Genomic DNA, 12,705 nt, shown 5'->3' on the forward strand with positions numbered 1-12,705 from the left:
TAAATTTGGCACCATTGTCCTCATTTGGAGTCAGAGTCTGTGCCGTAGCAATCAGGGGATTGAGCTGATACACACGCTTGAAACCAACTTAAACTTAAAACCAAACTTATCAGAATCCATCTTCGAAGAAAACTGTATTTGATGTGCATTTTGAAATATTAGTTTGATTTTAATGGGAAATGGACCTACCTCCTCCAATAACATGATCTATACCTATGATCATTGTCTGACCTTCACCCGTGCCAGCCACCAGGGGACGATCACACGGCTTTGGCTTCACTTTTGGCGCGCCTAATGTCATCCATCTTAATATACTGACTATGGTAGGCTGTGTCCAAAATTACTCAATAATTACTACTGTTGTGGTGTCCGAATGTTTATACCCTATGAAGTGCACTCCTTGTTTCCCACAATGCATCATGAAAAGTAGCGTACAACCGATGGTCACTAACCAAGCAATATATACCATCATGCATTGCGCTCACAGCGGGAGACGAGGAGCGAGAGCAGCAGGAACATCCCGACCTGTCGTATAAATGTGAGCAGAGCATCACAGCACAAACTGCACTAAACAAGTTTTTGTTCTACATTGAAAGATTGTTATTGAATGTTTTTTTCCCCGATTAATACGAAGTGTGAATTGAACACTTAAAATGTACCGTGGGATTTTCCACCGTCGACAGACCTACGACAATGTTATTCCCAGCTTGGAGAAAATATGCAGAGAAGAGTCCAGAAGCGTTTCTTTCTTTTCCCGATGATCTCAAGTAAGAAGTAGTGAGTGCGTGGTTGATTTCGGACAAAGCCGTGGCGCTTTACTCTGTTTCTTGTTCTTATTAGTGTTTATTGTTGGTTTATAAAAGAGCTGCCACCATGTGGACATGAGTCACAGAGACCAAGACAGACCAGTGTGAAAGAGTAAAAATGTATACCCCGCCCTAAACCTACAAAACCTGCAGGTAAAAGTATAGCTAAGTTGTTAATGTTGAAGTATTGCTCGAGGTTTGATCCCTCAGGAGTTGTGTCCGAACCCAAACTAAAGGGCATGAGGAAAGAAAAAAGTGAACACAGGAGACACCCAAGGTTACAGTGGGTGACATCACGCCGGCCTGCTCAGCGTGGAAAGCCTTTTCACCCGACCACTCCCAGTCAAACGGAGTGATGAGAGAGAGAAGTGAACAAGGTTAAGTGAAAGAGAGATAGTGGATTGCTGCAGAGCTGCAGTCGATCTGACTAATCATTCTCTTTGTGAAATGATTTCAAATGACCTGATAGAAATGCAACTTTAATACACCTTCACATTAGCGGGAATTGGCCTCATTTCATAGGAACCCACCAGGCACACACACACGCACACACAACCCCAACCCTTCCTTTTCTGTAGTGATAAGCCCCATAAGGCTTATAAACTTTAAGCTGTACGATCTCTGAAATCCAACTCTTTTGGATTTTACAGACAGTCACGTTTCCTCGACCTTCTCAGTTTCATTGTTCAGTCTTTCCTGCTGGATCCACCATCCTCTACTTCCCTCTCAGCTGGAGGAGCCCTGTTCTCTCAATAAGTGTGAGCTCAACCTGCAGCTTTTCTTTGGCCTTAGCATAAATAAATCCATTGTTTTTCTAAAATAGAAAAAAAACTCCAATGCTAAGATGATGATGACAAATCGATTACATGTGCTGCTTGGTTCTCTGATACCTGAAAAAAAAACTCTGAGAACTCTTGACAGGCAAATTAAACTCAACAGTTTAACATAAATGGCTCATTTTGTCAATGAGAAAATTATTATTTTATTCTTTACACTTTTATTGCTTTTTAAAGAAGCCTGGTAAAAGCTGATTTGCAACACACATCAGTATAGTCAACATCACAGGTTTAGGGCAGTGATTACACAATCGTGTGGATTTATTTCACTTTGCCGATAAGAAACATAATAGCTCATTGACATTTTTGTAGACTGATCCATGTCCATCACGCTTCAGGTTTACTAACTTGCTCCAATTCAACCCCCAACCTCTCAACCACATTCAACTTGTCTCCTTCTCATTCTTGATATAAATGACTCGTGACTATATGTGTATATGTCTACATTAGAACTAAACATCTATAATTTAAATTATGGGATTTGGAATATTCTCATGATTTGGTTGAATATTTCAGAGACTTCCACAGCAGGGTGCCACAGAGGAGCTCGGGTTAAGGAAATGAGTGGAATACATGTATTTTAAGGTTTTCCCAGACAACTGAATTATTGATTCTGTAATTACATTAAAAAAATCAATGAACCTAACTTATATCCATAATATTACCGGGACCCATATAAATTTGGCCTAAAGGTTCATGACATTTGTTTTGATAAGGAAGCTGAGCACACAATAATAATAGCGAAAATATGGCAACTATGTGTAGAGCCAGAAAAAAGAAAAGGTTTCATGGGAAAACAGATGAGTCCCTGCACTGCACTATCTTGTTCAGTAATCTAACAGTGCAACACAGGTGAAATATCCTGATTAACAATCAACTAAAGATACAAAAAAAAACAAGAAAGACCTTCTCCAAGATTCTTACCAAATATCTGACAACTGATCCTGTGTGACACTGAGCAGTTATCATTAGAAAAGACAGCCCCTGGTTTATAGTTATCATCCGGACCGTATTGCAGTATTAACAGAGTCACTCTATAGGTCCTGCCCCAGAATAAACTAGAGCAGCACAACTCAGCCTGATATGGAACTGCTGTGGTCAGCTAGAAAAACAAAACCTGCAGATGGTAAGATGACTTCATGAACGCAGCGAAGTGAAGACAAAGAAAACAAACTGATGCAGCATGAAGTGACTGAGCTTGTTGGACCTCTGTAAAAAACAGTTGAATTTAAGCTAAAATTAAAAAACAGAGTTAAAGAATTAACTTTAAACATATCCACTAGCATGAGCAGTTGATGTTGACTATCCTGAACACAATTGTAGTGTCAGAAGAAGAGGCAGAAACATAGAGTAGGACAGCTGATAAACACAATCTTTAAAGCGGCTATCAAATGACATGTTGAAATATGTTTTCCACGCCTATTTATATATAATTAAAATCATTATTATTTGGTATTAGTCATGTTTATATATACATTGTATTGTCAGTGATATAAGTGTGTGATTAGGGACCTTTGCATGGGCCCCACTGGGCTTTGGTCATCTGGGTTCATGGTGCGATCAAGTGTACAGAAAAGAAGAAGTGCAGACATTTAACTAAACTGCTCCAATGATGCCCAGTAAATAAACTACACACCCTCTTTTCAAACTGTTCTTTGAATAAAAAACAACAAGGACCTAAGGCAACAAAGAAGTCGCATAAAAGCAGCAGACAAACGACTGGAACATGTATAGAGTGACATAAAACAGAAAGAGTAGTTGAATATAGACTTATAGGGACACAAATAAAACAACAAGCTTTCACTGATAAAAGCCATAAAAAGAACAGCAGACACTTCAGACCCTTTCATTATTTCTTATATATTTGAAAGCAACTGTAAATCCATGGTGGTTAACGATTCAATTATACACTGTATCGATTAAAGTTCCTCTTATAACTCATAATCAGCAGAATTGTGACTAATGCACTTTGCAGAACGTATGATGAAATAGCTTCTACTAAACTTAATTAACAATACATTCCACTGGGGGGTGCTAGAGAATGTACAAGTGTAGAAGAGGAGCAGCTTTGGCTGCCTTTGTTTGAACTTTTTTCTTGGCTTGAGTGTGTGTGTTTGTGTTTGTGTGTGTGTACCTGTGTTCGAAGGATCTCTCCTTTGGTTAGCTGCATGTCTCCAGTGAGTTCTTTAACAGAGATGCCCAGTGGCTCCAATCGCTTACTGAAGTATTTAGTCATCTCCGCTGCCAAGGCCTTCATTGGAGCCACATACACAATCTACAGAGGGAGAGAGAGAGGGACATAGGAATGAATGTGGTAAACAGAGAGGAGTAGACTGAGGAAGGTAGACGTTGCAGATGGGGCGGGGGGGATGTTGGTACTGGAAGGACACTGTAGTGATAAATGAGCAAACAGAGGGAGGATCATTTGTTCCCTGGCAACAGGCACAAATCACAATTTACTGAGAAATATGAAGCCAGACACTTGCACGGGTAAAGTTTAATGGTGATGTATGAAAAGTCACTATGTCACTGGCTGGCACTGTGCGAGTGTGTGTGTGTGTGTTCATGAGAGAAAACAGTCTTTCATAGGTCTGAATTATTTATGCTAGTGAATAAGGATTTTACACTTTGGGTTTATTATCAAATATTTTTAAACTGAACTGTCAATAGCAGAGCTTTTGTGCATTTATCTGAGATTTTATTTTCTATCGTTTTATTTGAATGAATCTCCTCTTGTTTTTCAAAATCAAGTATTCATGAAAAACTGCTGAGACAACACTTCCACTGTCTTGTGCAATCTACGTAAGACTTTCTCATTCATGTTTGTGTGGCCTTTTACAATGAGGGTTACTGTGTTTGTTTTCCTACACAGTACAGCTGCAGTACACACTTAGCCTAAACTCACATTAGCAAAGCATTTTTAATATTTTGACAGCTGAATTAAAATCCCTAAAATTTATTTTCTCCATTAGGGTTCTAAATATGTTGGATGGGTTCTTAAGAAACACAACACAATCTGCTGTAGAATAGTCAATATCATTTTCAGTTTTATTACTTTGTAATGCCAATGGAAAAGGTAATTTAGCAATAGTTTACCACTTGTCACTATCCATCATATATTACCAAACCGCACCCAGAGTCCAAATGAATGACTGCTAAGACTCAAGAATGTTATTGTCTTCAACGCTAAGTATTGACCATTTCATCAGGAATATTAAATATTACAGAGATATATTCAAATAAATAAAACACAATTGTCCTTTGTAAAATTACACACTGCAGCAAACTATATCGGTCAGGTTTACACAGCATGTCTTTATCTCGAGAACATAATACTGACGTTAACGCAACTTAGCAGATCGCAGATCGTACAACAGCTTTCCATGAGCTATAAACTGTTAACTACTATCTATCACCCTGCTTACCGACAATCTAATAATCCTTGATTATCGATATGCTGCCGTTCCTGTGGGATATCATTACAGTAATGTCTATTAGATGTTAATGTGATAAATAATTAGAAAACAAAGATGACATTTTTTCCAAAAAACACAATGGAGTTGAATATTGACTGGTCGTCAGACAGTCTGGCAAATAACATGGGCTATGAACTGCTTCAGACTTGACCGAGTCTCAGGAATGTGAATATCACACTTTCATTTCATTAAGACCGAGCTGAATTCAGTGATGAGCAGTCTTACGGATCCATCTGGACAACTTCAGGGGCGCCCGACAGCATTAGCTGCTACCTGGGGCGTTGAAATGTTTTAAATCGTTGTTTCAACGAGTCTCCAGTTAGACGCTGGTGGATTTTAATGCTGGACTCAGATTTCAGTTCGTCTATTAATGATTTCAAAGGTATTAAAAGAGAGATTAGAAGGGCAGGGGAAAATTAAACACACCAACGCTCGATTTCAGCCGACGACCAGCGCTACTTAAAATATTCTGCAACACGAGGGCCAGACAAGTAAGCCGAGAGGTTTACTGATCAGGGTCTGGGGCGATATTCGGTTGCACTCTGAACGCAGGGGCAAAGAGCAGAATCAGGATCTTAAACCGACTCCATCATCCTAAAACGTGACAAGATTCAAGCAAAGAATTTCATCATGATTTCAACAAAAAAATCATAAAGACCCATTTGAGAGGATTGGAGGGGCGCTGGGTTTGAGGAGCTAGGAAATCCACTAAGCAGAGTCGCATATCTCAGAATATATATCTTAGTAGAATTATAGGCAGAATATTACTGGTTGCTTGGCAACAGTCCAGTGCCGAACTTTTTGCATTGGTAATGCCAAATACATGATTAAATAAACAAACAAATCTCTGTCTCTTAATGATGTTAACTAATAAATGGCGCTTGTTGTATAAAAGCAACATCACGCTCGAGGTCATGCTTTTGTACTTGAATACGAGCACGACCGAATCAAAGCAGAGCCGGTGTTTAGAACAGAATGACCTTGATTATGATGTTGCTTAAATAAAGGAATTCAACTCGATCAGTGCTGACTCATGCTGTCGTGTCATTGAATGAAAGTAGGGATGAGTCCTGAAGTCCGGTTACAATTGGTATAAACTCCCCACTCTCCTTAAACTGTCCGGTCTGCTGGCTGTCTCTTATCCTCATTCACTGACCACACATTTGGATTTTCCTATTGTTAAAGTAACTATTTCCATACGAGAAGATTCAACGGTTGATGTTGCTTGAAACAGTTTAAATTCAATAGGCTACAGCAGAGAGGTCGAACTGTACTGAACAGCTATAACTAGAGCTATTGTGACTGGCCACATCCCTGATGCTGTGAATCAGCTAAGAACTTCCCTTACTGTAGGCAACAACTGTATCAATCTAGTTCAGGTAGAACGTTGTAGGTAGCAGGCAGGGAGGGGTGTTTTTTGAATTTCTGGTATGGAGCTGTCAAAACAGTTTCAAATCAATTAAAAGGTGCATTGTTTATCATTACATTCAGTGATTTAATTTCCTTTTTAAATGTTTAGCATTTTTAGCAGATGCTTGAATACATAACAATGCATAAAGCATAATGCATCATAAATCTACCAACAGAAACAAATTATTTAGCTGCCACTGACTTAAAACTGTTAGACAGCTCCCGTTTAAACGGTGCCTGTAGTCTGAGCATCCAAGGATCAGATGTGAACCTCTGCATGGGGCGTGTGAATCTCAGCAAGGAGCACGCTTAATCTCCATGAGGCATGTTGAGAGACTCTGTGGTGGAGTACACTGGAATATTAAGCAGTTATCACATTCTCTGACTTTATACAGAAAATCTTTTAAATTCTGACTCTGATTTTATTTTGACAGCCAGACAGACACGTTTCAGTCAGTCCAGGTAAAATCTTCCTACGAGAAACCAATGTTATGTGAACCCCATCACATCCACCATGGCTGTAATAACCCAGCCAATGCTCCGTGTGTTTTCATGTGTGTTTCACTGTTGGACCTTGAATTCGTCCTTCTTGATGACGCCGCCTGGCTGCAGGTGCTGGCGGATCTCGTGAAGAACAGTCAGCATGGCGATGTTGGTCTTGCCGGCGCCAGTTGGAGCGCAGATCAGAAGGTTTTCGTTGGTGTTATAGGCCGTCTCAAAGACAACGGACTGGATCCTGTTCAGACTCTTCATCCCCTTGAACACCAGCTGCCCGATCTGAGGGGGGAAGTGAGGGAAGGACAGAATGCATAAGGGTTAACTCATCAGTATCAAACTCATCGTAAAAAAAATCTGCATGATTTCAATAAATGCATATCATGTGAAGTTTCCTGTAAATATGTAAGGGTATTTGGGGGGGGGGGGGGTAATATATCTTGCCTATATTTTATGGATGACTCAGAATGACTACTTGAATACAAATGAAACAGAGAAACGCTGAACAAATTATATTTTAACAGTCATAAAGTAAAAGTAAAATGATCAGTTCCAGGAGAGTACGATGTCATCCAACAATTCCAAAAATTAAGGCAAATTTGGTTATAATCCGTTGCTTTCCTTTCCTTATTGACTCTAATTTCTAATTGCCCATCAGAATTTTGCTAGTAACATCACTGTTAATTGAATAGAATTTCTGCATTAATAAATAACAATTTGGACACATCACTTGAACACACCAACAGCATAACTCTAAGCTGTATCATAAACACGTTGCATCCATGTTTACTGTCCAGCAGCATTAATAATTCATCAACACTGAATAATTCTATAGGTGAAAGAGGAGATATATTCTTATTTCATATGTTTAGGTGATTGATTAAAACTACACTGCTCAAAACAGAACATGATGCTGCCTGTAACATCATCCTGCATGACCAGTTTGGTGATGGGTCAGTGATGGTCTAATGAGGCATATCCTTGGAGGTGGCACAGACTTCAATGTCATGGCCAAAGGTACACTGACTGCTGTTAGGTACCAGGAGGAAAGCGATAGTCAGACCATACGCGGCGGGCCCTGGATTCCTCCTGGTGCAGGACAATGCACCGGTCATCAGGAGCATGTCCACATGTTGTCAGGAATTCATACAGGCACGCGGTGGCCATACACACAACTGAGTCACATTATAAGCTGCCGTGATGAAATAAACACAAGAAGGATCAGCCTGTGAAGCTAACTTTTTTACCATGTTTTTCACTGGTTTTGAACCCAGCTCTCAATTGTTTAATGATACTGGTTTCCACTGACCATTGCTACGTCATTTTGTTCTCAACAAATTATCAGTGTAAATCAGTAAAGATTTTCATCCTGAATAATTGATTCATCAAGATATATTCTATATATAGATATATTCACAATTTCCAATTAACCATGACAATAATATGATTATATAATAATATGTATCAATGTATTACATTGTCTTATAACGGCATCAAAATAATTTAAATATGATTGTCACCTCGTTTTTGGTTCATACAATTAAAAGCTTCATTGTTGATGTTGTGCAATTGTAAAGAATGAGGTAATTTCAAGATGTGGGGTCGCAATAACAAAATCAGGCAGTGATCAGTGTCATCAGTTCCCCTCAGAAACTAGATTTGGGCCAATGTCAACCATTCAGTGCAGTGGTCCTCCAACTGGAAACTTTTTTTCTCACACTGTGGAGTCTACTGACATGACATACAGACAGGTGATCTGTTACAGTACATGACACTGAGCCTCCGTGTGTGAGGTGACTGCACCGGGAGTCGAGCTCCGAAAAGCATGATGGAAGAGAAAATGTGTGTTGAGGGATCAGCTGTCACTCAAGCTGTCCTCCGTCTGCCTTCACTATGGCAACAGAGTGTGGATGATGGCCCTCAATCTCGTGCTGCCTCTGATAAGTAGAGAAATGGCCAACCACCCCCTTCAACAAAACACACACACACACGCACACGCACACGCACACACGCACACACACACACGCTGGACAAGGGAGTCATTCGGCCACTATCTAGAAATCTGAACATGTGATGGATGGAGAATGGTTAAAGAATGCAGGAATGTTAACTCTGAACATGATAATGACCATCCTTTCTTCAAATGTAAATATTTTACATATTTCTAAAACATGCCATTTTCCATAGGCACTAGCCGCTGGCATTACATCCAACTACACTTTTTTCTTAGGGTTCCTCCTTTAAATTTGATCCCTGGGCTATTTGTTCAAATTGACTATGACATCCTTATTGTAAAGCCCTGATAATACCTCTAATTCAAATAGATATATATATATTTTTTAAATACAATACTGTTCAGTTCAATGTTCAGAGGACACAGTTACTGCAGCTCAGAGTGATCATTGCTGAGGATGACTGAGAATATAATTTTACTTTAGGAAACTGTACAGTCGTTCTTTATGTTTTGGGGCGTTTCTGATGTAGCTGCAGACTGTAACAGTAAAAGGAACTGAGGCAGTAAAGGTGTATTTCCATTTCATGTCTGGAAACTTTATTGATTTATGTTCATTCAAAATGCGAATACTGTCATGCAATTGTGTATGTTAATTTGATAGTGTATAATCCTCACTAACTGAAATTAATTAAGCTCTAAAAAATGAGGGATACCTCCATTGAGAATAAATGAAGTTCCAGGTGTGTTCTCTATCTCTATCTTCCTCTGCGTTCTACCTTCCTCCTACTGAGGTCGGTTCAGGATGCCTTAAGCTTAGACAGCAGTATTATTTATTCAAGGGTTCATTATAAGTATGTCATCACTTTCCTCTTTCCCTCGTTTCGCTCCAACACTCATAGAAAGAAATAATTAAACAGTGCATGTCAGGCGAGGATATGTGGGGTGCTGTTTGGAAGCTTGCCCCACAGCCCAGTAGGGAGGAATAGGTTATTAATGCATCAAAGAGCAACTTTATTAGTGTCCACTTAAGCTGGAAGGAGTGAAGGGAGACTGTGGTTTCAGCTTGGTGCTGCAAGGAGCGTCACATCAGCAACTGATGTATTTTCAGAAAGTATTTAGACACCTTTGATTTGGGGGTTTTAGATTTGATTCTAACTTAATAAAATAGACAATTTTTGTCTGTAGTCTCAATTATCCATAATGAAAAAATGTATAATATTTCTACAAAAGTTATTTAGCCTCTGCAGCGGCTTGTTGTGCTCAGGTACATCCTATTTACTCACATTTTACTTCAGATGTGCCTCAAACCTGACTGGAGTCCACTAGTGGCCACTTTAACTGTCTAGACAGGTTAGAAAGATAGACATGTCTATGTTTTAACAAAAACCAAGCAACACTGTATAGATCTTGGCAAGGATATGAAATCATCAAGCTAGATTGGAGCTAATTTGGGTAAACAGTCCATAGCTGCTTTCAGATATGCACTGGACTCTGCAGTTCCACCGTATTTTCTCCGGAGGAGGCATATTTGTGAATGCAAATGTCCATGTGAGATGCTCCGCAGTTTCTAAGGACTTTAACCGTCTGACTTCCTAGTATAATGTCGGTGGAAATCCAGCAGAAGTGGATGTGTGAACTCAGCAGGGGATCCACCACCGGATTCACCGCGAACGAGTGAGGGGGTTGATGACACTTCTAACAGGCCACAGACGCAAAAATCAAAAAAACAAAAAGAAAACAAGTATGTCTCTGAGAAAAAAAGCAGCCAAAAAATATAATGCAGTGGCTCTGACTTATCTTCGTTGTCCAAGCCAATACTCACAACCCCGTAGACTACGGACTGGCAATCTTCAAAACAAGAGCCTTTTCAATTTTTACAACCTTTTTTAAAGGACATATTTAAATATTACACACTGGTCACACTAACTGCTGTGATGGGTTTGCTGACATGTTTCTTTCTGTTGGGGTCTGATGTCAGATGGTGGGGATGAAGACCCCTCTTGCAGCTGGTTTTAGCCAAAACAACAGCAGCACAAGGTGAGAGCACGAGGCTGTTCCCTGCTCAGGTGACCAACACTGGTAGAATTAGTGCAGTTTCTACAAATAATTACAGGTCTGGGTAAGTTTGTAAATTAGGAATTGAGGTTTTTTCACATAGCTAACCTTTCTAATATTTTCACTTTGTCATTATTGGAAGAAACCAAATTTGACTTTTGATTCTGATTACCCACTGCCAGCTACAACAGCAACAAACCATTTATGAAACCACACAGTTTTTTGTGTCAATACAATGTTGCCTTCATTTGCAGGTGAGCTGTTGATAGGCACCTGAAAACCCTGCTTAGCCAACAGCTCAATTGAGCAAATGGAAACAGATGATTACAGCTTTCCACTTTTTTCAAAATATTATCTGACAGAATGAATCACTCAGAAATAATTTCTTAATAAAATTACAACAACTGATTAAGTAATTGGTGACTGAGGTAGTTGTTTTTTACTTCAAGGGCTCCAGGCTTGGAAGCACTAAATGTCATTTCTGGAGAGGATCTGTGTATTATATCTTTACTGCTCTCACCTTAGCAGAAAATAAAGCATACAAATGATTGATTTGGTCAAAAGGGAAATGAAGTCATATTTTCAAATGCCACGGAAATCAGAAAGCTCCAGAAGAGCTTTGAAGAATTACCCCTGGGAGAAAAACAGATCAAGGTTGTTCCTTCTCTCCATTACAATCACAAGTGGACAGCTGTAAGTTAACACCTGGCATTAGAATGTGTTTTCACGTCTAGTCTGTGTCTCAAGTGTCGACTTGTAAATACACAAATTATAAACAAATACGTACTTTTTGGCAAAGACCATATTATGTTCTTTTTAGTCATAGTGATGATACAAATGGGTCTGTTGTCAAAGAGTGGGGGTTAGTGCTGATATTTTGGTGTAGGCCAATTATAAATTAATAATTTGGCATTGAGAGGTGTGCAAATGCTTTGGGTTCATTTGGGACATCAGCTGAGTAGGCGTTATTTCAACGTGGCCGTGGACGAATTTCAGTTCACCACAAGGATTGTGGACACAAGCGTCCCAAGAAATGTCCTGGTGGGAGTGATTGGATCTCTTAGTCCTCAATGGTCTCGGGTGGGTTCACATCTGTACTGTGAGTTGAACACTTGATGATCTGATGAAAAGGGATTTACCATCTCAAAGCTATAAACCATCCATAATGATTTTCAGGGCATCAAATTTGGAACAGCATCTCACATATACAGATCTCATGGAAGGTGTCATCTTATGTGTGGCCTTTTGGCTAAATACTGATAAGTATCTCATATTAAAAAATACCTTATGGAAAATAATAAAAAGAACAGAAAAAAGCATTGAAAAGATTGCAACAAATGTCATATGGAAATCAATAAAACTGAACAGACTGAGGAAACAGGGTAATGGAGAAATCCAGCTTAAAGGTAATAATTCAGTTTATGTGCAGATCATACGATGAACCTGGTGATAAGTAAACAATTGATTCTGTGTCCCCTATTATGAACAATAAAGGTCCAGTTAAATGATGAAACTAAACTTTGGCTTTGTTTTAGTTTTTTCTCTGATGAAGCTACAGTTGATCAAAACTACACATACAGCACTATCACTGTACTGTCACTTCTTTCATGGGTAAACCAGTAAAGTTAAGAACGGATGGTACTGAAGCAGATTCTCTTCATCGTGACTGCAGG

The 12,705-nt window shown here is 39.3% G+C and overlaps 1 protein-coding gene across 2 annotated transcripts in view; it reads right to left on the reverse strand.

Moving 5' to 3' along the window:
• The window catches only part of ascc3 (activating signal cointegrator 1 complex subunit 3), a 121,076-nt gene that overhangs the window by 68,072 nt on the left and 40,299 nt on the right, over nt 1-12,705 (reverse strand). For both annotated transcript variants that reach the window (XM_053432395.1, XM_053432394.1), the window contains exons 9-10: nt 7,102-7,305; nt 3,777-3,917 (exon numbers count right to left, since the gene is read on the reverse strand). In XM_053432395.1, the coding sequence (XP_053288370.1) occupies nt 3,777-3,917; nt 7,102-7,305 (345 nt within the window). The remainder of the gene's footprint in view (nt 1-3,776; nt 3,918-7,101; nt 7,306-12,705) is intronic.

This window comes from Pleuronectes platessa, chromosome 10, assembly GCF_947347685.1.
Source record: "Pleuronectes platessa chromosome 10, fPlePla1.1, whole genome shotgun sequence".
NCBI classification, from domain to species: domain Eukaryota; kingdom Metazoa; phylum Chordata; class Actinopteri; order Pleuronectiformes; family Pleuronectidae; genus Pleuronectes; species Pleuronectes platessa.